The sequence below is a fragment of the Athene cunicularia genome (assembly GCF_003259725.1).
Source record: "Athene cunicularia isolate RWA chromosome 4 unlocalized genomic scaffold, athCun1 chr4_part3, whole genome shotgun sequence".
Taxonomy (NCBI): Eukaryota; Metazoa; Chordata; class Aves; order Strigiformes; family Strigidae; genus Athene; species Athene cunicularia.
This window is the reverse complement of record NW_020799100.1, coordinates 11,292,116-11,317,566: the sequence shown is the minus strand read 5'-3', so window position 1 is coordinate 11,317,566 and position 25,451 is coordinate 11,292,116. Positions and strand designations below refer to the sequence as shown.

Sequence of the window (25,451 nt, the reverse complement as noted above, 5' to 3'; positions counted from 1 at the left end):
CAGCTACACACTGTAGCTGCTGTGTAATTAAATAAAACTTGCTCAGTAGATGAGAAAGCATTTATTGAGCAGCTATTTGGTCCTCAGAAAAACTTGCCAAGAAGTTTTCAGCAGAACAGTTTTCCACTGGAGATGCAGGAAGGCACAAAAAATTAAAACATCTTGCGGAAATCCACTGACAGAGATAAAAATCAAAGCAAGTCTTCTGACACCCCCATTCTGGATGGCTGGTGCCAATACAGCTACCAAACATGTAAAATTAAATAGTTTTGTTTTGACCTTATTGTTTCATTTAATTTACTTGAAGTTTTATGTTGCAGTGAAACATGAAGTTTAATATTTATTGGCTAGGTATTAGCATACATATAGCTTAATGCACCATTAACATATAGATACAGTAATATATAACACAGCTGGTTTGCAACTTTTATCATGTTTCCCCCTTCCTTGAGTGAAGCATCTTTACCTTATTGAAATGAAATCTTTTGTGTTATCAAAAGGAAACCATTTGGGACCTTTTTTGCTGACCAGTACCCCTCCTATCCTCTTTTTCACTGGCAAGTTCTGACTGTATCCCTCTCTTGACTTGGGTGTCTTTATTGATGTTTTACAGTGTTTCATGCCTTGGCATTGGAGTGATACTTCAGAAACGGCAGCGTGTGGGTGGTGCTGATCACTTGTGTTTAATACTTTCCACCAAGGGAACTTCAAACACTTTCCAGACACTCCCGATTTCACCTTGGACCATAAGAAAGAGGATCCAGGCTGAGGACCAGTGGGAAAAAGTGGTCTGGGAGCTTCCAGCCCTGTCCCCAACTTTAATCCCCAGCAGCTGTTGTGGCAGAAAAAACATAAAATTAGAGGCAGTAAACTGGGGTCTGCGTCTGGACTGTCACAGCCAGCAGCAAGGGGGGATAATGCAACAGCATGAAACCTCTTGCACAAAGTCAAGGCTGGCGGCAGTGCAAGGACTCTCCAAGCATCCCAGAGAAAGATTTATAGCTAAAATTTATTGCATATTTCTCAAACGCTGATGATGGTTCCTATAAAAGCCAGGCACAGTCTTGCTGGCAGGTATTATGGGCACAGAGTTTACTGCACATAAAAAGCAGATGTGTGTAGGTGGGGCCACAGTGAGAAGGGCTCTCAGCAATATTTGGTACTTTTCCTCTAGTGACAAGAGCTCTTCCAAAACATATAAGAGTATTTTTGGTGGTTTTCTGGCCAACCTGCGAGGTTATAAGGGGGAATTGCTTTAAGCTGAGAAAACCACAGACAAGTTGTGAAGTCATGAATAATCTTGTTTGGGGCCAACACAAAAGAGATTTAAAATTAAATGCTCTTTTAGGGCTGGGTGTCTGCTTGAGTGCTCCAGTCTCTCTCCAGGCAACAGGCTTCTTGCAGATGCCTCCTGCCAAGGGAGGGAGGATGATCCCACGAGTGTTACAACAAGGTTCCCCCAAACCAGCGGGTGGCTGTCCTTCAGGGACACCCTCCTCATGCACACCATAACAGCACCTACCCATCACACAGTTTCCTAAATAATCATCCACTCTAGGATTTATAGAAGCAAAATCCCCTTTCTATTAGGGATCCATCTGTATTATCCCAGTAAAAATACCTTCCCTTCTTTGCAGAGCAGACAAATGGGGACCTGCTAAGGCAGCTCTACACCACTTAGAGAGACACATCTCCTCCTCCCAGCACTGTCCTCATCTAACCTCTGGCTGGGGTTTTATACTCCCCTCTTATGGTCATTGCCTTACCCTGACTATGGCCCATGGGCTTTCTCCCAGGTTCTCAGAAGAAAGATGAGTGAAAAGCAGCAAAGCCTTTGGGTTTGTCTCCATGCAGCCCTAGCAATGGCCATTAGAGCTTGAAAAGGGGGGAGGGAGGTGGGGGGGTGTTAAAAATTTATTGTGCAGCCGTTTTCTTCACTGAACAGCCAGGAGAAAAGCAGGATCTTGTAAATCTCAGCAGACCAGCCTGCCTGTAAAATCAGATTAAAAAGGCAGAGCCCGGTGAGAGAGGCAGGAGGTAGTTGGTATGTGCAGAGGAGCTGGTAGGGGTTGTATGGCAGCTCAGACCCTCTTGCTTGACTTGTTTCATGATCCATCAAATACTGTGCAATCAAACAGTCCCCCTTGAAAGCAGGTTAAAAAAAATGGGATCCCATCAATCCTAAGAGCATTGTCCCTTTAACATTTTAACAACTGGCCCAGAGAAGCACAGTGTGTGAGAGACATTAAATGTCTCCCCTGTTAATAAAGAGTATTTACGGGAATAATTTTATTGCCAGCTGACATTTTGGTATTGAGCACAATGGGGTGCTTGCACTGAACAGCATTTTTTTCCTCCTTTTTTTGCGTAAGAAATGTTAACTTGATTTTCTCAAGTAAGCAACTGGGATCAAGGGACAATTCAAGGTCTGTAGGGAAAACCCATCTTGGGAGGTGGGGAGCTGCCCTAGTTTCTTTTCTTCTGTGAGAGAGTGGGACTGGCAGGGTGTTTCTGCAGCAGGACTTGGTGTGGAGCAGGAGGTGTAGAGCAGGACACAAGGTCTCACAGAGCACCCAACACCCCAATCCTCACATTACCCAGCTTGTACACCTTCAGCTTGATGCTAGGTACTCTTCCAGACCCCTAAACAAAAAATAAGACCAAAGGATATTTAACTCCTTATGGCCAGCAGATTTCCAGGCTTTGAATGGATCAGACACAGGCAGGTTAACCATCCTCCAGCCCAGACCACAGTCAGATGTGTTGCCAAGCTCTGAGCCTGGTCAACAGGCTGAGAAACACCCAGTGCAAGACCAAAATGGTGGTGAACCAAGGACTCTGAGTGCTTCCGTGTGCCCTTGAGTCTGCTTGTCAGCCCACCACAGTGATGTGTCTGTCACTCCAGCATGGTCACCCCTTTGACCTTTCTTCTGGGGAAGAAGCCCAACCCAAGACCAATGAACCAGAGCTCTCAGTCCCTCCTCTTCCAGACATCAGCAGCAGAAGCCCTGGCCCCAGAGCTGGATTGACACGATCCACTTCAAAACCTTATTATGGACAGAAGCTGCACTGAAATGAGTGTCCTGGGCATGACAGCTTGATCCTTGCAGGAAACAAGGGTATGATGAGAAACAACAGTATCTCCTGTGCCAAGTGCACATTTGGAGGCCAATATCTCTGGGGTCACTGAGTGGATTTTCCAGGCAGAGGATTGCTGCAGTCAGATGGATTTGGGGTTTTACCTTCTCTGCACATTTTCTGTGCTTTAGTACTCCTTGTCACATATTTTCAGACACTGTTCTTTGAAAGTGCTACCAAGTAAGAGATGCAGAAAGAAAAGAGTCTAAGGTGTACAGACTGACCATCAATCCGGTGAGTCTGCATCTGTGCACTGCGGGCCTCTGTGCATCCCGACACGAGCTGGCGTCAGCCCTTGATTTACCGAAGCAGCTGTGGCCAGCTGAAGCACTGGAGATGTGAACAGACCCACAAAATCAGCTCTGCTGGCCACCAGTGCCTCAGATTCAAGAGATGGTTTATGGACTCACCTCCTAGCAGCCAGCCATGGTGCAACTGTCCAGAAGAAGAATGAACAAATAAATTAAGCAGATGGTGGGAAAACCTCTGCAGAATTCAAGTCTGCATCAACAGAGATAGAAAGGCTCTTTCACATCTGCCTGCTGGCCCTCATGCCAGCTCTCAAGCCAGGACAGGATGTTCTGGTAGGGAAGAAGGTCACAAACCACATGTATATTAGCTTCTTGTCTGCTGAAAATAAATTTATTTTTCTTACAAGTAAATATTGGCCATGGATTCACCTCAATCAATATTTACTTTGTGGGTCAGTAGATCATGATAATCACTTCAAGCGAAGACAGTGTCATTCAGCTTCTGCTTCTATTTATATTTCTTCCATTTTTCTTGGAGGAAAAGTTCTTAGTTACAGTGAGTTGTATGGTAATGAGTTAACAGACCCTCAAAATCTTCCTGAAATGCCTTAAAAGGACACTCTCAAATACTAATATCCAAATTTTATAAAAATGCAGGATCCTGCATATATTCCCTTGAATATTTTTTTTTCAAGACAGATGAAAACTTCTTTTGAAATTTCATGACCAGAATATTTTGCTTCTAGCCCAGTGTTTGCTGGAGAGTGAGGGATGATGTTAGTTTCCAGAGATTAATGGCTTGCAAAAAGTACTAAAGAGATCACACTGAGAATTTAGACCTATACAAAGTGTTTTCTTTTAGTAATTTAAAATGCTACTAGACTTTATTATAGCTCTATTTATTTATTAAGAGTAGTAGGATTTATTCTTGTTGGTACCTCTGATTTCTGTCTTCAGTCACTTGGGCACAAGCCTGGAGTTATTCCTTTGGCTTTGGTCTCCAGCTGTACACCGATGTTAATAGGAGAAGAAACCATAATGTAACTCAGGCCTCGATGGCAACTTCTCAAGGCAACAGCTCACCCCATTATCCAGAGAAACCAAAACACAGACAAAAGCGATCAAGAACTGTGTGCTTGACAGGAAAACTGAGACCGGGAGTCAAGTGTTTCCTGAAACAAACCCACAAAGCTCTGTGTTATCCCTGAAACCACTGGGCTCAAAAATGAGCAGAAAGATGGAATTTCTGTCTCCTGGGAAATTATGATATTTTTATTTGGGTTTTTTTTAAGATAAAAGACAAATTATCAAAACTTTTTGCAAAATAAACTGAACCTCTTCGGGAAATGTTGAAACAGAAAATTTCTGACCTCGAGTCCTGGACAAAGACTGTACTAAGAGAAACCCCGAGTGTGCCAGGGAGGTATCAGGAGCCAAAAGCCCTGGGTCTGCTTTCAGCTTTCTAGTGGGAAGATGCAATGGCAAAGGGACAGAGCAGATGGTGGAAGCAGGAAGAAAAGAGGACTCCCGCAGAGAAACTTTTGGGCAGACAGGAAAATGACACAGAGTGGTTTTTGTAGAAGAGAGGTGGTTTTTCTGCAGTAGTGACCCAGACAGAGAAAAAGCTGATCAGGTTGGGGGCAAACTTGAGCTTCAGGAGGACTGATGTGGACAATTTCAGCAGATGCAATTGCAGAATCCCACCAATAGCTAACAGGCACCTGGGAGAGCAGAGCTGGCCAGGAGGGATACCCAGAGAGGACGGGTTGCTGCTGCAGTGGATCAGAGCAACGGGGCAGCCTGGACCATTCTACCACCCAGAGCAGCAGAGCCAGTGCACAGCAAGGACTTGGGCTGAAAGAGCCAATGCTCCCACCACCAAGAGGTCAGGGGCATGGGAATGACCCAGTGCACTTCCAGGAAAGGGGGACATCCAGCCCAGCTGGAAAGTTCATCAGGAGAGATAAAATTCCATTAAATTTCCATAGATGCCCTTCAGCAATGCTCACGCAGAGCAGACAAACAGCAGTGTCATTAATCTTCACAAACCACACGTGGGAAACCACTCACTGCAAATATTACTGATCTCTTTAGTTTGTGTCGGAAACTGTGCAGGTCTGTAACTTGGAGAATGGTGGAAGGACCTGCACAAGACACTGGGGAATATTGGGAGTCCAACAGATGGAAGAAGCCTCCCCACAGGGGAAGTATCAAATGATGTGTCTTATGAGAGGATTGGTAGGAACACAGATAGCAAATGGACCCAGCTGAGGAGAGAGATCAAGCTATTTCCTGTATGGAAAAGTCTGCGGGGGTATGGACTGGAGTGAATGAAACCATTAACTCAGGAAAACATCAAGTGAGTGGCATCAGGAGCCCACACCCAGCACGGTGCCTTCTCCTGCCTGCCCCTGTAACATACACAGTGTCCTGTGGTCAGTGGGCTGAGATTGTGGGCCAGAAACATCTCCCTCTCCTCTCCTCTCCTCTCCTCTCCTCTCCTCTCCTCTCCTCTCCTCTCCTCGGCAAGTGGAGATGAAGGAATGATGTGGGAGACAATTTCAAGCTAGCACTCTGCAGAGGCACAGCAGCTTTTATCGAGTTAGGACACTCAGCACCACCTGATCTACCCCTTGTTGGAGCCCCAGGGTGCTACCGCAGCAGGACACAGAGCCGTGGTGACAGCACTTCTGAGATGGGCATGACGGGCCAGTGGGTGAGACGCCTGGGAGCAAGGGACCTGCTGCTTATCATGTAGGCAACTGGAGGTAAGACTTGTACCGCTCCCCCAGGACTCTTTCAGCTCAGTATTTTAGACAGAATTTAACTCTTACTGCATGTGAGCGAGCAAGCAAATCCCAAGCAATGCTCAGCACAGCATTGCAGCACAAAATAATACAAACAGTTAGAAGCCCCACGCTACGCTAGTAAAACTGATGAGGAGAAGCATTAAAAAAAAAATGCTGAAAAAGCAACACCATTGTTGGGGCTATGTCTGTCAGAGGCGCTTGCTGCTCTCTTTTCATGTTTCCACCGACTCCCTGGAGACCTCACGACGAAGGAGGCACAGAGAAATGCTATCAGACGAGATGCAAGCATTCACAAACCAGAAGCATCTCATGTTTTTATAGTACTTCTTCTGACCGCAGAGGAATGCCTTTGAAACCAAAACCTCCGGAAAAAGCAGCACTTGGGAAATTGTGTTGATATTATGTTTTTGAACTTGAGCATTCATGCTAATTGATGCCCTGCTGAGCAGTTGCAGCACAGAGAGGTGGAAGGTCTCTCCTTTCTGGCCGTTTAGACACTGACCACAACTCATGGGTGAAAGGAAAATGAGGCATAGACGGCTTTGAGCAAATGATTGCTTAAACCATGATCTCAATCCCAAATAAAGAGGATACATATAATCAAAGGAGACAGCTCTTTACTTTAGCTATGAACAGGAGCAGCAGGGAGAAACATGAAAAGGAAAAGAGCAGTGCAATTTATCACCACATTAATAAATGCAAACAGAAACGAGCCATTTCCCACCTTGCAGCAATGCGATAGGATCCATAAGACACCATGCTCAGGCAGACTCTCTCACCCCACCCTCAAGCCAAGCTCCACAGGGGAAATACAGGGCTTGGTGCTGGTGGAGATGTAAGCAGGGCCTGGCCCAAAGACCTAAGTAGGGCAAAGTACAGGACCATGGTTTTCAAGGTGGACTGGGGATTTCCAGAGCTGGATTTTCAAACTCAACTTGGGATACTTGTTGGTGCTTGATTTTCCATAAATGTAGAGACCCTGCTTTCTGGTGAACAAAAACAAGCCTTGTGTGAGAAGTCTTTATAAAAGCCATTGTGCATCACCCAGATGCTGCTGTGTCTGGGCTCAGGACAACATCTGGACCCCTGAGAAACCGGTGCACTCGTTAAGACACAAACCCTTCCAACTTTTACCATGGGGGCTCCATAGGAGCTGCAAAGGGTCCTGGCACCCCCAACAAATAGGGGCAGTGCTGAGCCAGGACTGTGTGCTGGCACTTGGGCACCCTCACCATGGACCTCCTGCTCCCCATACATTTTCTCCCAGAAACAAAGCCACCAGCAGTCAGGGGAAAAAACCTCAAATGGCTGATGCTTTGCAGTCCTAGCTTCCTAAATTGTGTATGAAGAAGAGAAAGGCTTTCACGGCACATTTCTTCTGTCGGTTTAATCCAGCCGCTCCTGAAGATATAAATAGCACTTGTGTGCTGCTCCACTCACTCCCACCCAGCAGAGAAAGGAGCTGATCCCATGGGCAGAGGCATTGTGCACAGTCAGAATAAAACCATTCTGAGTCTTTTGATTGCTGGTCTCTGCAAGTCTGATCTGAGCAGCAGCTGAGGTAGGCAATGTCACACTGATCCAGAGACCCTCAGGAAGCTGGTCTAGGACCTCTTCTGCCACTGATCACACCTACAGCATGATCAGCTCCTGTGTGGTGTCCCCTCTGGCCACGATATTGCTGTTGCTCCCTGTGCCAGAGATGTGTGCATTTCAGTGACGTTTCTTGGAAAAATCCATTTCTGGACAGAACAAGCAATTATTGCCAAATAACAGCAAGACCTCAGGACTCTTTGAGGCAAACAACATCTTGGAAAATCAGCACTGAATGTATTTTGAAAGAGTTCAGCCACAGATGACCAGTCTCCTTGGACTGGACACAGGTCAGGCCTTTGACACCCCATGGCAAGGGCTACAGGGTGAAATGCAGGTGTCCTGAAGGCTAATATTTGGGTTTGGGCCAGCTGAAGTCACCTACTGAGCAGAAGGACTACAGGCATGGCTGCAATGGCTCTTCAGGCCTCCTGGAAGGGAGGATATGTAGAGGGAGGGAGGGAGGTTGTTCCCTCCTGCTGCTGCATGTCAAGCTGCCACCTTGGATTTCACGCTTGCAAAAGCATGAGACAAACAGCTCCCCAGCAGAAGCTCCCCAGGGCAGGCACTGCATGTCCCCACGCTGCTGCTGCGGAGCATCCTCCACTCTGTGGTGGCCGGAGAGGACAGAAGGGCGAACGTCACACAAGCATCCCTCGCTCTCTGCTCCATCTTGGTCCAAAAACTGGCCCAAGTGCTGCAGCAGCAGCCAAAGTATGGGGAGGCACAGGGAGAAGATTAGTTGTGAACACCTCTGTCATCTCAGGGAAGGATCTCTGAGCACATGTGACTGAATAACATTTGCAGAAGCAGCCTGTAAACTTTACCTTTTATTAATAAACATTAGTTAGTAAAGAAGCGTCAACATGATCCCACATCCTGTAGCAATCTGTATCTGCTTCTCAGCCTGCAAACAAACCCTGACAGTCCTGCCATAGGCAAAATTCCCATTCAAGTCAGCAGGACTGAGGCTTTGGGCTTTGCTCATGAATAACTCAGCTATCGCCAGCCCGCACCAGAAACCTCTTATTCCAGTCCCCGCCTCCACAGGTATTTCTGTGCCAGCCACAGAAGGAAATGCCAGGAGCAGAAACAGGAGTTGTTCGGGCTCTGCTGGAGACCTTTGCTGAGATGAACTGGGGCACGTGTCTGGCTCTGACCTCTGGGTCCCTTCAGACTGCCTATATGGGTAGCTCTGCATGGCTGACCCCATCCATTCCAGAAGTTGCTCCCCAGCAGGGGCTGCCTAGGAGGCAGGGTTGGGGTTACCATCGGTCTACAAGCTCTGTTGTCCTGTTTTAGCTGCTTTGGGGACTAAGCCTCTAAACAGGAGCCAGGAGCTGCTGGGACCACCCAAAATGGGCATCACCCAGACTGTGGTGGGGCTGGAGACTAGCCCCAGCCACCAAGGTTTGAGCACAGGTCCTCTCCATTCAGCTGGGTCACACCATTTCTCTAGGGTACGTGAACACTGGTGGTCCTGAAGCCATCCTTGATAAAAATGGCAAAGGCACTCACCCATTAACCTCCTAGTACCTGGGACAGGCCCTGATGCAAACTGCATCTGGGTTGCTCTGAGGTGGGGAGACACAACATCACCAGCACATCCATCCCATGGGGCCCCACTCTCACCCCATCTGATTGGGATCTTCTTGTTCCCTAGGGCATAAAGCAAAAATTAGGTAAATAATCATTTCCTCATGAGTGAGGGGCCTGCAGTCAAGCAGCAGCCCTGACACACGAGCTGGAGGAGGCACCCCCAAAGGTGACTCTTTCCCAGGCAGGCAGCTCCCCAGGTGTCAGGACGCTTGACCATTCACAGCCTTGTGTCTTCCTGATTGCTTAACAGATTTGGATATTTTTTTTATGCTTCCACTATATCAAGGACTTGCCATGTCAGAAGGAAGATGGCATTTGGGTTTTGCTCACACACACACACACACACACAAACAAGGAGATGTTGGGAGATGATTCCAGATGTTCACCTTGGGTGGGTTTTTTTGTGCTTTGCTAACTGAAACAACCAGCAAAGCCACACTGAAAACACTGCTGTCGAACATAACAGCCCTGAGGACATCAGCAAGCCTTGATGGCCCTGAGCAGCCTCACTTGGAGCCTCCAGCCACACCCATGGGCCCAGGAGAGGTATTTAAGCTCCACACCAGGCCTTAGCTGTCTTCCTAAACTGTGTTGGAGGAGTGCTGGTCTCTAGCTGAGCCCCAGCCTGTGCCTGGCTATAGAGCCCATAGATCTGGACCCTAGGCTGACCTCCTGGATTAATCTTGTCTTTGCCTTGTCACTATAGACCTGCCTGATGCTCCTGACCCATGGACTGACTTCCCAGCTTGACCTTGGACCTGCCTCATCACCCTGGTATTGCCTTATGATTTAAATTCTTGGTTGGACCTGGCCGCTATCTCTGTGTCTGTCCTGCTTGCCTTGCTTGGGTCATGCAGGACTGGGTCCCAGCTGGCCCATGCCCTGATGGCTCTGTGATCCACACTGGCTCTTGGCTCACCTTCCTGAAGGGAGCAGCCCTGCTTTTGATGTTCCATCATGACTGGGAGCAGGTGAGGAGTTGTAAAGCTTCAGCTGCATATGTGAGTCCTCTGCCTGGAGCATAAAACAAGAAGAATAAACACCCCCAAAAAATGAGGTAGGTTTATGGGTGAAGCATGTTCTTTCTTGAAAGTGCTTCACATCTTTTGTGAAGACAAAAAATGTTTTGTTGAGTGAAATTAGGTTTTTGTCCAGAGTAAGGCAGGGGAAAAAAAAGTAACCAGCCACACCTCCTACTTTCTCATTAACTTTACAGCTACATCACAGCTCTCCCTCTTTGACTAGATGCTTACCCATTAGTATGATTAGCTGGGTGGAAGTAGCAGCTTGCAACCACTACCCATGGAAATCTATTTGGGGATATTATAAACGCTGTTGGCTTGCAGCTACATGCTAAAATGCTTTGGTTTCTGGACAGCTGAAGTCCTCTTTTTATTGCAGAATAAATAAGATATGACTTACTAAATTCATCAACGCTACTATGGCAGGGAACTCTTTTCTCCTAAGAGGTAAGGGTTGGCCTCTTATGAACCATCTAGACTCATAACTCTCACAGGAAGGAAATATTTTATGAACAGGTAATAACAGACAAAGCATTCAATGCTATCCACTGCTCTCCTTTCCCAACTATTTCTGACCTAGGGGAGGAACCAAAGACTTCAGTCCTTGCCAAATCCCTTGAGCTCTCTCTTCAGCAACTAGGGCGTATCAACCAATTAATGAATATAGATAGGTTTTTATGAAAAATGCATGATGAATGTACATATCGGAGAAGGAAGCATACATCTCTTTCAAGCCTGGAAATCCACCAGAACCTTGAGGAAGGTATCTGAAGTTTACCTGAATGACCTTGTAAATATGGAGAAATTATTCTGCCCCTACAGCTAAGGATTTGAGTGCTCTTTGTTGCATCTGGCATTCACAGTAAAGAAATAAAAAGGCAAAGAGTTGTCTTGCTAACATCTCTAATGTCAGGGGCACATCTCAGCCCATCTATAATAAATACAGCAGTGGGAAAGGCAGAAGTCACTTCCATTCAAGGGTGGAGCCACACTCTTACTGTATCTTCTGGAGATTGAGCCTCTGCACTTATGGGGAGGGACCCCTGGACATGAGCTTGAGAAACAGACCCTAGCTGGAGACCAACAGCAAGTAGAGTAATTCAAAGGCTTATTCTGGGACCTGTCCTGTTTAATGTTTTTAATGACCTGGAGGAGATGGAGTACTTGCTCAAGGTTTGCAGATGACACCAAATAGGGAGAAGCAGTCAATATGCTTGAGGGCAGCATTATAGTGACTGAATAGCTCAATCTATTCCTTTCATGGGAAGTTCCTGAACCCTGTAAATTAAAATAGTCAGGAAAGCCTAGCCTGCAGCCACAGACTGTGTAATAAAAACCTGTGTACATCCTGAGATGTGCACAAGTAGGCATTTCTCTCCTCTTTTCTGATACTTCAGAAAGTGTCAGGATCCTGTGTTTCTGGGAGAGAAGTGACACAGCCAGCTAGCCCTGCTGGGGAAGGAGAGCAGGAGGGGGATTTGTCATGAACCTGCTGAACAAAACCAGCAGCACAAGCTGGGGAGATGGCACATCCAGGGCTGCAAACATCACGCTGAGTTCCTCTATTATATGCTTGTCAATGGCTTATTGCTTCATCGACCAAGCTGGTGACTGGGTGTGAATCACAAAGCCAAGCAGGCAGGGACAAATCAATGCACTGTAATTCCTCCCTTCCTGTCTCTCTGGAGCGCACATACCGAAGTTGGGCATTGGTACTGATGTTGACAGTGAGGGAAGTAAGCTAAAGGGACACTTGCTCGCCAGGAGGTCTCTGACTGCAGGTCTGGTGCCTCCACACCACAGCTACTGCATTGCTTACCCGACTGTGCTAAGAGCTACATATTGCTTCAACCCCTAATGAATTTCACAGAACTGAACCTGGGCTTGATGACTTATGTGTTTAAGGCAATGTTTTTACCTCTTCAGATTTGACGGGGGGAGAGGGTAGTTTTCCTTATAGCCAAAAATGTCATATGTTGGGTTTGGTTTTCTGCAAAAGTTTAAGAAAAGTTTTACATTTCTGCACCAGCTCTAATAAATAACAAAGACTTAGAGCCTCCGACTTAGCTAGAAGTGTTAATATAACTGAGAAATCTCAGGGTTTTTCCTGCTCACTTTTGCTGAGAGAAATGAATCTCATAATTTCCAATAGAAAAGCACCAAAGGTAATGCATATCCATTGCCAGCCCAAGCTAGGAAGGTAATTTTTTTTTTGACTGTGAGACTTTGAGTGAAGCTGCCTCTGTGGTCCATGTGTCTGTGGAGGTAAGTTTCATTCAGACCCTTCTGCAGGGGTCTGTTCCATTTCTTGGTTCTGTTTACTCTGAAAGTTGGAGTAGGTCTATAGTGCAAGAGATAAGACAGGATGTTTTAATAATTTGTAACAGTTTGTGCAGTCTGGGATCCCAGAACAGGGGATTTATTACTTTACTGTCACAAATTCAATACCACTGCCACAAAACCAGCAATACTACTACTTACATCCTGAGATGTAGGTGGACAGTGGGGGTGTCTTCATGACATCCATTTCAGGCTGTCAGACGCATAACACAGGATGCTGTGACACAATCTTGGCAGGGAATACCATCTTTCTACATGACCTTCATGCTGGCTTTGGCTGCCTGATTTGTGGAATGATGTGGATTTTGGTAATTCACTTCTCTCTGACAGGGCTCTTGCTGGCAGCTACACTGCTGCTGGTCTTGTCTTAGGACAGGGGGTACCATCTCAGAAGTGCTACTGCCCTATGATGGCACACATACCCTCTGCAGCTTCAGCTGTATTTCCAAATTGCTCTGAAAGGGGAGTTTTTCCCAAGGAGTTTTTGTGCCGGGTCACCATTTTTCACTTTTCTTGCTCTAAGAGGAGATGGGGTTTCATCCCTGATATGGAGCTGAACAGAGAGGGATCCCTCTTGAGAAATCGGCTGCTGAGGAAATACAGCTGTCGGACTGCCACTTTCATTCCTCGAAGTTTTCAAAGTGGATTAAGTTAAATTCCAGACTGATGTGGATTACTTCAGCCAAGAGAAGTGTGGAACAAGCTCCTTGTGCATTGTGCATGGATTGTTGTGCATGATGACTGCACCAATTGTTTTGGGCTGGGGAAGGAAGCAGTTTTCTGCAGTTAACCTGCCTCTTGTTGGAGTGTAGGGAGAGACAGGAAGGACATACAGAGAACTTTGCACAGGAAATCTTTTAATGTCATGCAACCAAGCAATATTTCTGAAGGCTGGCTGTACTAACCCAGCAGAAAGGGAAACTGGCTGAGGTTTGAGGACTCTTCCCTTGCTGATGCAGCCAAAACAGCCTTCGCCTTTCTGGGGACAGCAGCCCTGTATGTAGTCCCAGGAAGCAGGGACCCTGCCTTGGAACCTGCCAGAAGAATCTTTGTCTTTGAACAAAGTGCAAGCCAGCTGAGAAGGACCAAACTGAAAGCTGGAGGTCACAAGTCAGCTTCACTGGGATGGTTTTCCTGTTGGGCAGAAAAACAGTAAATTTATAGTAAAACACTAAGGAAAACAAAGCTCCATCTTTGTGGAGTAGGCTCTGAAGATCAACAGGCTTCAAAGGTCTGGTTACTTCCACCTATTCATAAAATAGCATCACTAGAGTCAGCAGCCACTTCTGGCAGAGAAACTGGAAGATGACTTTATGAAATCAGGCTTTTGAGAGCCCCTCATTTGGGTGAGGTCTGTTCCCTGCCTGCTGCATGCATTAGCATTGGAGAAACCCTTACTGAAGTCCAGAGCAAACTTTGTGGCTGCTGGTTGTGTTCATAGTTCACCAGGGCTGCAGAAACCCAGCAGTTTTTATCTCTGGCAGTGAGGCACAGCTCAGGCAAGGGAGCGCCCTGCCTGTACAGAGCCTCCACCTTGCTGCTGGCATCCCTGTTTGTGCTTTCAGGCCATGTGTCCTGGGAGTCAAAGGCTACACTCCATTTCCTCAGCTGCAGGACCAATGTACAAAACCAAAAGGCCTTTTTAAAAATATATGTAATTTTAATATGTCTGTCTTGCTGTGTCTGCAAAAGCAGATGTTCTGTGATATAATGCTCTTGGTACTCCAGGGATGTGCAGGTTAAAAATGTGCATGTCTGGGGTCTGGATTCTAAATTTCACTCATTTTGAGTGGAAGCTGGTGAATGTATATGCTGAGTGAATATAATTATTGGTGATCTGACTGGCTCAGGGCCCAGAGTTGAAGATGCTTTGGAAAAATCACTGTTAGGATGAGGGTTAATGAGGGAGGGAAAGGCAGGCTGGAGAGGACTCCTGTGCATATGATCCTCTGCAAGCAAGTTCTTGAGTGCTAATTTGTTTCACAGTCCATTGAAGGAGCTTGTGCCAAGCAGCTGTAACCCAGGACCAGATCTGCAGGAGCTTTAATTTTTCTTCTGCTCTAGAGGAAGAGTTGGGTGATAAGTTGCTGCTCATCACTGCATTAAATGATTGTCCCTTCTGCAGAATGTAGCTACAAATCAAGACAGTCTGTGGAATGAAATTGTCAAAACCACTGGAAGTCCCCACCCAATTCCTGACCACCCAGGGGGCTGGGGAAGAATCTGAGATGGGATGACAACAACTGGGATGTGGCTGGTGTACCTGGATATGTCAAAGAAATAGTAGATACAGCTTGTTGGGCCTCAAGATTTAAAGAGAAACCAGAAAGCTGTACAAATGTGGAGAAAAAAGTGAATGAGACCCTTGGGATGAGGTGTTGGTTTCTCTTGCTTCAAAGAAACCACACATCCAGTCACCTAGAGCCTCCAATCACAATTGTTTAATGTCAGTGCAGAGCAATCCATCCCTTCCAAAAGCCCTTGGACAGAGGATGAAGATAGAGGGCCTTTGGGAGACTGCAGAAGAGGCATCTGCTCCCACCAACAGCTCTAGTTGTGGGTGGGACTGTGGTGTCCCCACTAGTACCTTTCACCATACAAAATAGAGCTGAAAAAAATCATTGAACTTTTGTAACTGATAGCCAGTGATTTGGTTTTCCAGAACGTGAGCATATGTGGCAAAGATTTAACTTGGTATTTGCAAAAGCACCATTAGAAGTGCCAGTGGCCCAGCCTGGGCCAGCAGATTGGTGTTGTCAGCCTGGAGAACATGAGAACTGGTCTGAAGACTCAGTATTGCCATCAGCAATCCTTGAGGATTCATTCTAGGGTCTCTTCTACTGACCACCATTTTCAGCAGGTTACAGCTCCTGGAGGAAAGGCTGTTGGTGAGGTCCGGTTACACCTAATAAAAATCTTTGGTGATATAAGCCAACAGGACAGCCCCAGAACTTGCGGCATTTGAGGCCCCAACAGATGAGGAAGCCAAAGCAGGGAGAGCCCAGCTTGGCAGTGCCCACCATATCTTGCTCAATATTGCTTGCTGCAGCAGTAGAAGTTGAGGTCTCCAGTGTTAGCTTTGGGAGACAGGCTGCTCCCCCTGCCATGAATGCTTGGCAAAGACCCAGATGGAGTTAAGAGGAACTACAAACTGGGAAGAGAGGAGCTGCCAGGACAGATTTCTCTGAGTGCTGAAATAAAACTGAAAAGGTTTTTTTCAGTTTTATTTGTGATAGCCTGACCCAGGAGAGGTGACAGAGCAGTGGCAGGCCATGCCTGACATGAATGAAAGATGGGGGCACAAGCTGTGATGGACAACCCAAGTGTGATGAATCCATCTGGAGATGTGCCTTGTGCAGCTCCACCCTGACCCCCTTGTGTCTTGTCCCATGCAGTGGGTTACGAGGGGGGTGAATCTTTTGAATTCTCCCCAAAACCTACGTGCCGATGGAAGAGCCAGTCTCTGCTCAGCAGAGCCACAGGGCAGGCCGAGTCACGACAACAATTCAGAGGAATGATTGTGGTGGTGACTTTATTAACTGATGACTTCAGTGAACGAATGGAGACAATCTGGCAACAATCAACTATCCATAATATCTGTCTGGGGAATGAATAAAGGCACTTTGGCAATGGGGCTATTTTCCTAACAACTGGTCAATGATCAATTTATAAGAAACTTATAACATGAATATATGTAAGAAAGCGAGCAAAAAGACAAAAGAGGAGGAAAAGGAGAATCACCACCCCTGGATCCTGCGTTGTTACAGACTAGCCAGCTTGGTCTGTAGGTGGTGGCTCGACAAAGGCACGTGTGGGGTGTTGCCTTCATATAGTCTGTCTTATGCATGTGCAATAGGTTGTTCCAGAAGGTTCTCATTTTCTCTGGCTTGTACCTGCGCAGTTAGGCAAGCTCTGTCTCTGGGCAACAACAGGGGAAAGAAACAGCCCACCACCCCACCTCTGCAGAGCTTGCTCTGCTTCTCCCTCACAGGGTGTCCCACGCGAGTTGTCTGAGACAGCCTCTTTACAAACAGCTTGTTTACAGTTTGTGACATCTTGCTGGAGATTGCCTGAGTAAGAGTTGCTGAGGAGCAGCTCTCCTATGGTCAGATGTTCAGGCAGCTTGCTCCAGCCCAGTCCAAGCTTTTTCTTGGCTACTGGAGGGGCAGATGACCACAGCACTGGGGTGAGCTGGAAAGAGTCACTGAGTGACCTCAGCTTATACAACATACTGAAATGCCTTCTCCTTTCTTCCAAAGACTTCACTCATATATAAAATAAAAAGCTGACCAAGACGTTTTTATGCTTATGAGGCTTTCGTGAGGGAAGACTGGGAACCTGAAGTTGGGGATAAGAGAGGAAGGTTGTGACCCAGGCTGGTAGCAGAGGTGGAAGAGTGGTGACAAGTCACGGATCTGCAAGATGAGTTTCTGCCAGGGGTAAGAGTAACAGGGAATAATGTCTAGGAGTTTTTCTTGGAGGATCACTCAGTAGCTTGTGTTTAGTCTCTTCTATTTCTGCTTCAGTTGGTTTTGATTTTCTTTTCACTTAGAGAAGTGACTCTCCCCACCCTCGACTGCCCTGCTCAGGCAGCTGTCCCCTAGGAAGCTGAGGAAAATGGGTAAAAATAAGCATCAAAATTTCACCTGTGCTTCTGTAATCAAGCAATGCAGGCACCACTGTGACTGGGGGCAGCAGTGCTGGCTTGGAAAATTACAGCTGAGTCTCCGAGCAGTTAAAAACGCCCTCCAGTAAACTCTGCTTCCTTCTTCCTTTCTGGCAGCAGAAAGGGTCCTCCTTCTCCTCCCAGTTTACTTAGATTCAGATTTGAGTCTGTGTTCTCATTTGTACCTACTTGCTAAGAGTTTTACTCCCCATCCTATCTAAAAAAAAAAAAGAGGAATAAATTCAAGGAGTTTCTTTACTGCTTTTTTTATCTCTGTGAAACTCCCCAGCTTGGTTGGTCTTGAGCTTTGTTATGTCATTTTTGGTTTATGGAAAGATGAAAACAATGAAGGGATCAATCCCCCTGAGTAGACTAAGACACTGTGCTCCCACCTTCATAATGCCACATGTAGTCTAGGCTCATAGGGATAACGCTAAGATGAAGATTTTCCTTAAGGCTTCCCACGAACATCTCTTTCCTGTTGTCTTTCTGGTCAAAGTTGTCAGACACCAGGAATAATGTGTGTTTGTGTGTGAGAAGGTAGAGGTACCTCTTACAAGGCTTTTCTGCCCATCGATGCCTTGGAGACCACTCTCTGCATGCCATTAGGCCAAGCCTTGAAAGCAACTCTGTCTTCCTCAGGCTTTGCCCAAGAGGATGGAGAGTGTTAATGCAGCACTGGAAACCTCATGTTCTTGTCAAGCCCCCAGTGATTAGTGTTCCCAGATTAATAGATACAGCTCTACTTAAAACCAGATCAATAGTTTTCACTCGCTTTTTTGGTCCCGTTCCCTGGAGCTGAGGCATTAAGTGATCGCTCCTGGAGATATATTGCATAAGGTGCAGTTCTGTATGGAAATGAGCTTCCCGAGGAGAGCAAATGTTCGGATAATAGCTCATGCCTTTGACCATGCCTTTATGGATGGTGACTGCTTGATCAGGGATATGTATTTCAGGGCTGTGAATAATTACTAACCTTATTTGGCAACTGTTGTAACTAGAAAAGTTTCTTTCTGGGGACTCAAACAAATGTTAGTGAATAAAGGAACTGTGTATCACTTGCTGTTCATAAATACAGGGAGTTTAATCATCCTGCTCAGAGATAAGCCTGGTGAATGTCAGGTGCCATCAGGGGTGTTCTGCTGTTGTCCATCCCCTCACATCCATTATAGACTTAGATTTGTCTCCCTGTGATCCACTTTGTCCAGACACCAGCTCACTGCAAGAACCTTGTGAGCAAACTTGGAACACTAGAGACATTCGGCTTTTCCTGCAGTTTGGTCATAAGCTGTAGGGCCACGTGGAATCCTGTACATCTCAGAATCAAAGATTAAATATCTACTGCACAAGTGCATCTCGGTAGCAAAGAGGGTTCTTGTGTTTCTGGTTTTCTCTAGGCAGGAGTGGTGCCAGCTAGAAACCACTGTCACAGGATAATGGGTCCCCCACTGATGCATCATCACCAAGGCAAAACTGAGACACTTATTTTCCAAGCAGGAGATGCTCATCTCATGACAGAGCTTCTTGTCTAATGACACTAAATGATTGATGCTGCAGATGCAATCATTTGCTTCATTGGACATTGCGGGAGCTGTGGTGATACACACTAAAACCCATTACTGCACTGCTCTGTCCTCATTGTCTCCCTCACACTACAGGACTCTTGTCTTGAACCGACACCAGCCCATCTATAAAACAACTCCTCATCCAAAATGCATCTTAACTCAGTATCAAGAGGATCCCTGGCTGACTAAGCTTTATCTTTTAAAATGTTTTCCTGTCTGCTTCCCTTCTTTTTGTAGGGTGACAGTGTGTCCCTTGGAAAATAATGCACTCAAAGCAAGACGGTGGGAACTCTGAAACAATGAGTTTGTGTGTGTGGACTGTTCCTTGTGCAGAGGCAATGCACAGAGTAGTAAAACCTTCCTGACTCAGGGGAGAAAAAGCCCCCTCCAACAATTTCTGTTATGTAAATGTTGACACGTTGGGGTTTTTTATCCTCTGGCTGTGAGTATCTCTTTTTGGAGGATGTAAACTTTGAATCTGAGTAGATTTGCATATGTTAAAGGGCTGAGTTTCTATAGGAAATGGCTTGGTCCATCCCCACAGAGGTGCCTGATGCCCTTGGCTGGGGACTACCTATCCTGGAGAGAGTTAACAGGATATAATAATATTTGAGAAGCAAGCAGGGGACTGCTTATAGGTCTAGTATGACAACACTGCAGCAGGGCAAGCTGATTTTAGACTTGCTTAGGCACTGTGTGTAGGGGAGCAGGGAGGAGTTTGGCAAACGATGGTATTTTGAGTGCTTTCTCCCCATGGGTGCTGCTGTGATGGGAGACCTTAAGGGTTGAGTCTGCTGATTTGGACAAAGACCCTACAGGAGTCAGTGCTGGGTATAGTGGAGTGCAAGGCGCTCTCTGGGTGCAGCTATGGGGATGCTGGGCTCAGTCCCATGAGATCTCTTCAGGTGTTCTTCCTTCCCTTCCTACCTCTCTGCAGGGGATACATCAGCAGTGGAAAGGAGGAAGGGAAATCAGGACAACTTCTATCCAGACCCATGTGCCCAGTCCTTGCCAAGAGGCTGTGCAGACCTTCCCCTTGTCCTGAGGAGGTCTGTGTGCCCATAGAAAGAGACACAGACCCATGGCCAAAGTCTAGGACCCCTTCCTCTGGGTGCACCCTTCTCCTGGAGATGACACACCATAGTCTGTAACATAGGTATGAGCAAACAGCTGAGGCAACCCCTGGTCAAGGCTCAAAGCTTTGAGTTTCTACAGAGCAGTAGGCAACAGGGTAACAGACCATCCAGCCCTGTTTCCCCTGTCCTCCTCCCTTCTCAGCACCCACAGCAGCTGTCTGTCCTGACATCAGGAGCTGTACAACCTTGTGCCTTGCTTCCTTGTTCCCTAATTTGGTAGCCCCAACCAGGAGGTGACACAGGGTATGCTGAGCCTGTGGGAAGGAAGGGGCTATTGGGGGATGTCTGAGCACACAAAAAGTGAAAGAAAACAATATTGTCCCCCTGAGCTAGCAATCCTTTGCATTAAGGCACATTGGGCTATTTGGTGTTTGCCCAAGGTCACAGGCTGAACAGGTCCAAGAGCTGACCACAGACCTCAGAGGCTTTGGCTTGATCTCCAGCCCACAGCTGCTGAGGATGAGCTACAGTCTGTCCATGCAACCCCCACCAAGCACCTTGGACATGATTGCAGAGCTAGAGCAGATGCAGGCAATAAATAAGATGTTTCACCCAAGCCTGGCCCTGCTCTGAGATCCAGACAGCCTCCATTCAGTTGCGTTCCTCCTCCCATTTTCACTGCCAAGTCTGGAGAAGCATTAAACCATCACGAGGAAAGCTGTGAGTGTGTTACTGCCAGTCTGTGGCTTCGTCACCTGCCATACAGGGCACAGAAACTGGATGATTGCTGATGGCAGAAGATCTGCCTGGTACTTTGTCTGACAGAGGGAGCACTGGGAAGAAGGGCACAGAGGGCTGTGACATCCTTGTTTCACATCTCCCCTTAGCCTGAGACACTGGAAGTGCTGGGGTCTGGCTGGTGCAGACATCCCTTTTACTGTGAAAAACCCTTGGAATCTAGTGCATTTCCACCAAGTATTTCTGGAATTGCCTTTTGTTATTTCCAGTAAGCACAAATTATATTTTTAATATAACCCAAGCTATGCGCTGTCATCAGCATAGCACCGCACTCCCATCAATATGAACTAATTGGGGAAGCAACTTCCCCTGATACAACAGTGCAGAGTGGAAACACGCTGCAGTTCTTATGCAATGGGCCAAACTTTTTGCATTGCCATTTAAAGTGATCAATGAGCCCAACACATCCTTGTAATTAGATTTTGTTGCTGATATCTAAGCTCATACTAAATTAGACTAATCTCTGGCTTTCAGAAGCAGATGCAAGTTATCTGCCGTTGACATGCTCCAAGCGCAGAATCAGCTAATGGTTCCCAAAATGTTGATTTGGTGGTGCTTGTTTTGATTCTCTGCAAGGAGACATCTCTCTGGGGTCTATCAGTGTTTCTTGTCCCCTGAAAACTCACAGATTTACAATTCAATGTGGTTCAAGGGGAAGTGCCAAGTAGTCTGGGGAAGTTGCTGGTGGACCTGGCCAAAATGGCATGACATGATGTTCTTCCCCTCCAACCTTCTCAGATGGGAACAAGTCCCTGGGTGTCCAGGGCTCAGGAAATTGCATTTTTGCTGTGGGCGCAGGTGCAGCATCCTGGAGGTGCAGGTTAATGGCAGGTCAGTGTTAGGGAGGGTTAACGGATTGCTGAGTGATCTTGGAATTGAGTTATTCTGAGAGTTTTACCCTACTTTGGGGCTTGGCCCTGCACCAGTGTGTGGGTGTTGTCACCCACCAGCTCTCACCCATGTGCTTTCTGCTCTGTAGGAGATGTGATGCTCTATTCTGTGAGGTTATTTCTGTCTGACTGCTCTTTTTGGTCTCTCTCTGCTCTAGCCACCTCTTTACAACAGGCTCTGATAAATTGGGAACTCCAGGGAACAAGAAACTCTGCCAGAAGCAGGAGGACCTGTGACCAGAGATGGGAAAGGCACAAGAGAAATAGTCTTGCAGGATGGAGTTCAGGGTGGGAAGGACCCACCATGGAGGGTGGGCTCATAGTCTGCACCTCTACTTCTAAGTAAAATCATCCAAGGTCTGCCCCGAGCTCTGGGGTCCTTGATCGTGACAGCACTAATATCTTCTCTCCTGGCTTCCCTCCAGACAGGGCATCCTCAGCCACACTGACTTTTGGGAACATACCCTGTTGGGATATGGGCTATCCTTTGGGCATGTATCCTGTTGGGATATCCTTTCAGGAACCAGTCCCCAGAAAGGCAGCACAGCTCTGCCCTGCCCTAGAGTGAACAAAACCAGCTCAGCCTCAAGGGGCAGTCAGGAAGGGATGGCCATCAGCAGCAACATTCATTGCTATGTTTCAAGGTGTGTTAAGTGATTTCCACAGACAAAAGCAGAACCAGAAATGGTTTGGAGAACAAAATAACATCTTCCTAGAGCAATCTGAATTTCCCCTGCTGTTGTGAAGCAAACAATGTTTGAGTTGCAGCATCGATTCTCCACTTGCTTCATCTGTCAAAGGAGGGATCTTTTCTGAGCTGGAGGCAACAACATAAGGAAAAAAACCCTGGGGAGAGTTGACAAAATGTTTTGGAGTAGTAGGAGTAAGGGCTGAGCTGAAAGTCCTCCCTAAGCCCTGCCAGGTCCATCTGGAGTTGGGAGCCTGGTGAAGGTGGCCAGAAGCTGGGTTGTGTACCTACCCCAGGACCAGGAGGCGGGAACACAGCTGACTCCCCAGCTGGCTTTGCTGGTCCTCAGGGGTGGCGACATCTCTGGCTGCTGGGAACTTTACCCAAAAAGAAAGGGAGGGGAGAGAGACCTCAGTAACTGCAAACTGAGGTCATACCTGGCAAAGCAACTTTAGTCCAAAACATGAGTGGAACCTTTTCAAAAGGGTCAGGACATCTTTTGTTGACATTTCTTTAAGGGTTTTCATTTGATCTTCTCTTATGATACTTCAGGATTTCCTGGCTGTAGGGCAACATTTTCTTTAAAATAATATCTGCTCTTTTTTTCATTGTAAAGGGCCCCATAAAGTGCAGAATTCCAGTAACCTCAACACGGTGCTTTGCTGCAGGCCATGTGAAGGGCTCTGGGATGATGTAGTGGTTTCCTTCTGCTGTTTCCAAACAACCCCAGCCCCTAAATTCTGCTTGATCAGCCCAAACCTTCTCTCTTCTTGTGCCTTGGATGAGGAGTCATACTACTGCAGACTGAGGCTTCCCAGGGCAGTGGTGTGAGAAGCTGGACCACTTTCTCTCTGAAGTGATGCACTGCCTCCCATCACGGTGCAGCCAGGGCCTTTCCAGGCAGCTTTCTCTTCCCCTGGTTTGCCAAGCCTGGGAATTTAATTATGAACCCACTGCTGCCTCCGAGCACAACTGGAGGCTTGCTCGATCCAAGCAGCTTGTCATCATTTGCATGGCCCATAGGGCTGAACAAAACCAGGCAGCTCCTCCCCTTTGGGATCCATGCAGCTGGTCTCCTCTGCCAGAGTATTGCCTGCTCAAAGTGTGTAGCCGGAGGAAAAAAAGGGGAGGGAAGGAAACGGGGGATGTGAACTGTAGGACCCTGGAGAGGCAGCATCATCCCAGTGTCCCTGCTGAAAGCAGGGTCAGGAGAAGCCACAAACCATCTTGGTGTTTGCAATAAGGGGAGTGCGAGAAGGGGAAACACCACGGATAATGTTGCCTCCCTGATACATCATCTGTCCGGGACAGAGTGTGTAAGTGCAAGCAGCAAATGTGAAACCCCGCCAAAGGGACATATCCGCTTCCCATGGTCCTACTTCGGGCTCTGGGTTGCTCCCCATGGGCAGATCTCCCTTTCTGCTCATTTTCTGTTTAACTGAAAACAGATCACCAAATTTGACCCCAATCTTCCTTCCCAGAAGTGCAGGAGTTTGTGCCTGGAAGCACTTTGCCCTCCTTGCTCCCTTCTACAGCCCCATTCTGCCTTTCAGTCTGCCATGAGCGCTCACTGCCAGGGTTCCCGGTGTCCTCGTTAGCACCCCAGTGCGTGCAGATGCACCTTCCCTGTGCACTGAGACCTTGAGAAACGCCGTGTTAATGATGCTGCTCCTGCTCTGCCCCGCAGACTCAGCCGCTGTGCTCAGGCTCTCTGGGGATCTCCCGCCTGCGGGTGCCCTCGGTGAGGTTAATTGCAGCAAGAGCCCCGGCAGCTTTCCAAGGAGGCCATTCCAGCAGGGTGCCAGCACAGTGGAAATCAAAACCTTCCCCTGTCTTGGTTGCTCTCCAAGGAGCTCGGTTATGCACAGAACAGCTGCCCTGCTGTTCCTGCAGCACGGATGGATGAGGTATCATGCAGCAGACGCTGCTGCTGCTGCAAAAAAAAACCCCATAGTTTATTGTTTAAGTGAATTTACCATTTCCAGCCTGGATGGGTCTGTGCAAAAAAGTTCCGTTTCACAGCGTGTCTTTTTACAAAGGAGCTCAGGACAGGCGACCCAGGCAGCAAGCACCTGCATCTCACAGGTGGGGCCACGGTGGGAACCCAGGTCCTCGGCAATGCTGGCATGTGCACAGCACACACACCTCCCCACAGCCACACACGCCCAGGTGGAAAAAGCACATACAAGATACTGCAGTTGTTTCAAGGACTGCTGCTATGGAAGGTGCTAGCAGGCAGAAGTATTTTATATACCTGGATGATGCTAAGGGACCAGGACAGGGGAGAGACTTTTCTCCTGCGTCAGATGATTCAGGTCACAGAAAACTGACTAATTTCAGCACATGCTACACGGATGGTCTTTGTCCTCAGAGAACATGCCCACCCTTCCCAGCTCAGCAAAACTGCATCAAACTGGGAGAGAAGAGTCTCCTAAACGTGAGGCTCCTGACTTTTCTGATTGAACATTTCTGTCTCCAGGACATCTGCAGAGATACACAGAGTTCGCTCAGATCTCTTGCCCTAATTTCTCTTTTGTGGCCAGACATTCCCAGAGGAGCTGACAGCCTCCCTCACACAGCTCAGTCTGAGTGATGGGAAGAATGCTGTTATTTTAGCAGAACATAGGTGATATCACGATAAGTTAGGGAAATATTGGCTGAGGGAAAGGCTTGCAATGTGTCTAATGCTGTCAAAGATCTAGGAAAGATACAGCCACTGCAGGTGTGGCCTGGGGTTAACTGGTATTCCATGAAGTTATTAAATCTGAAAAAATACCTGTGGTGTGTTGTGATTAGAGCTCTGCCCTCTTGGGGAGATAGGGATCTGTCAAGTGCTTATAGACTTATAAATTCAAGAGCTTCTTCTGCTTCAGTTTAAAGCAATCATGTGTAGATTCACCTGCAGGAGTCATCTCCATCAGCTCAGCCCTGCCAGAAGTGGAGGTACAGGTGAGTGGGAAGGGGTGTTGGGCACAAATCCCTGTGCCAGACAGAAGGTGAGGGCACAGCACAAGG

The 25,451-nt window shown here is 47.2% G+C and overlaps 1 protein-coding gene across 1 annotated transcript in view; it reads left to right on the top strand.

The window, feature by feature from the left end:
- LOC113480071 (BTB/POZ domain-containing protein KCTD12-like) overlaps positions 1-24,367 on the top strand; it is a 70,801-nt gene extending 46,434 nt beyond the window's left edge. The window contains exons 3-4 of the mRNA XM_026848635.1: positions 19,222-19,266; positions 21,907-24,367. Of these exons, the coding sequence (XP_026704436.1) occupies positions 19,222-19,226 (5 nt within the window). The 3' untranslated portion in view covers positions 19,227-19,266; positions 21,907-24,367. The remainder of the gene's footprint in view (positions 1-19,221; positions 19,267-21,906) is intronic.
- Positions 24,368-25,451: the final 1,084 nt, after the last annotated feature.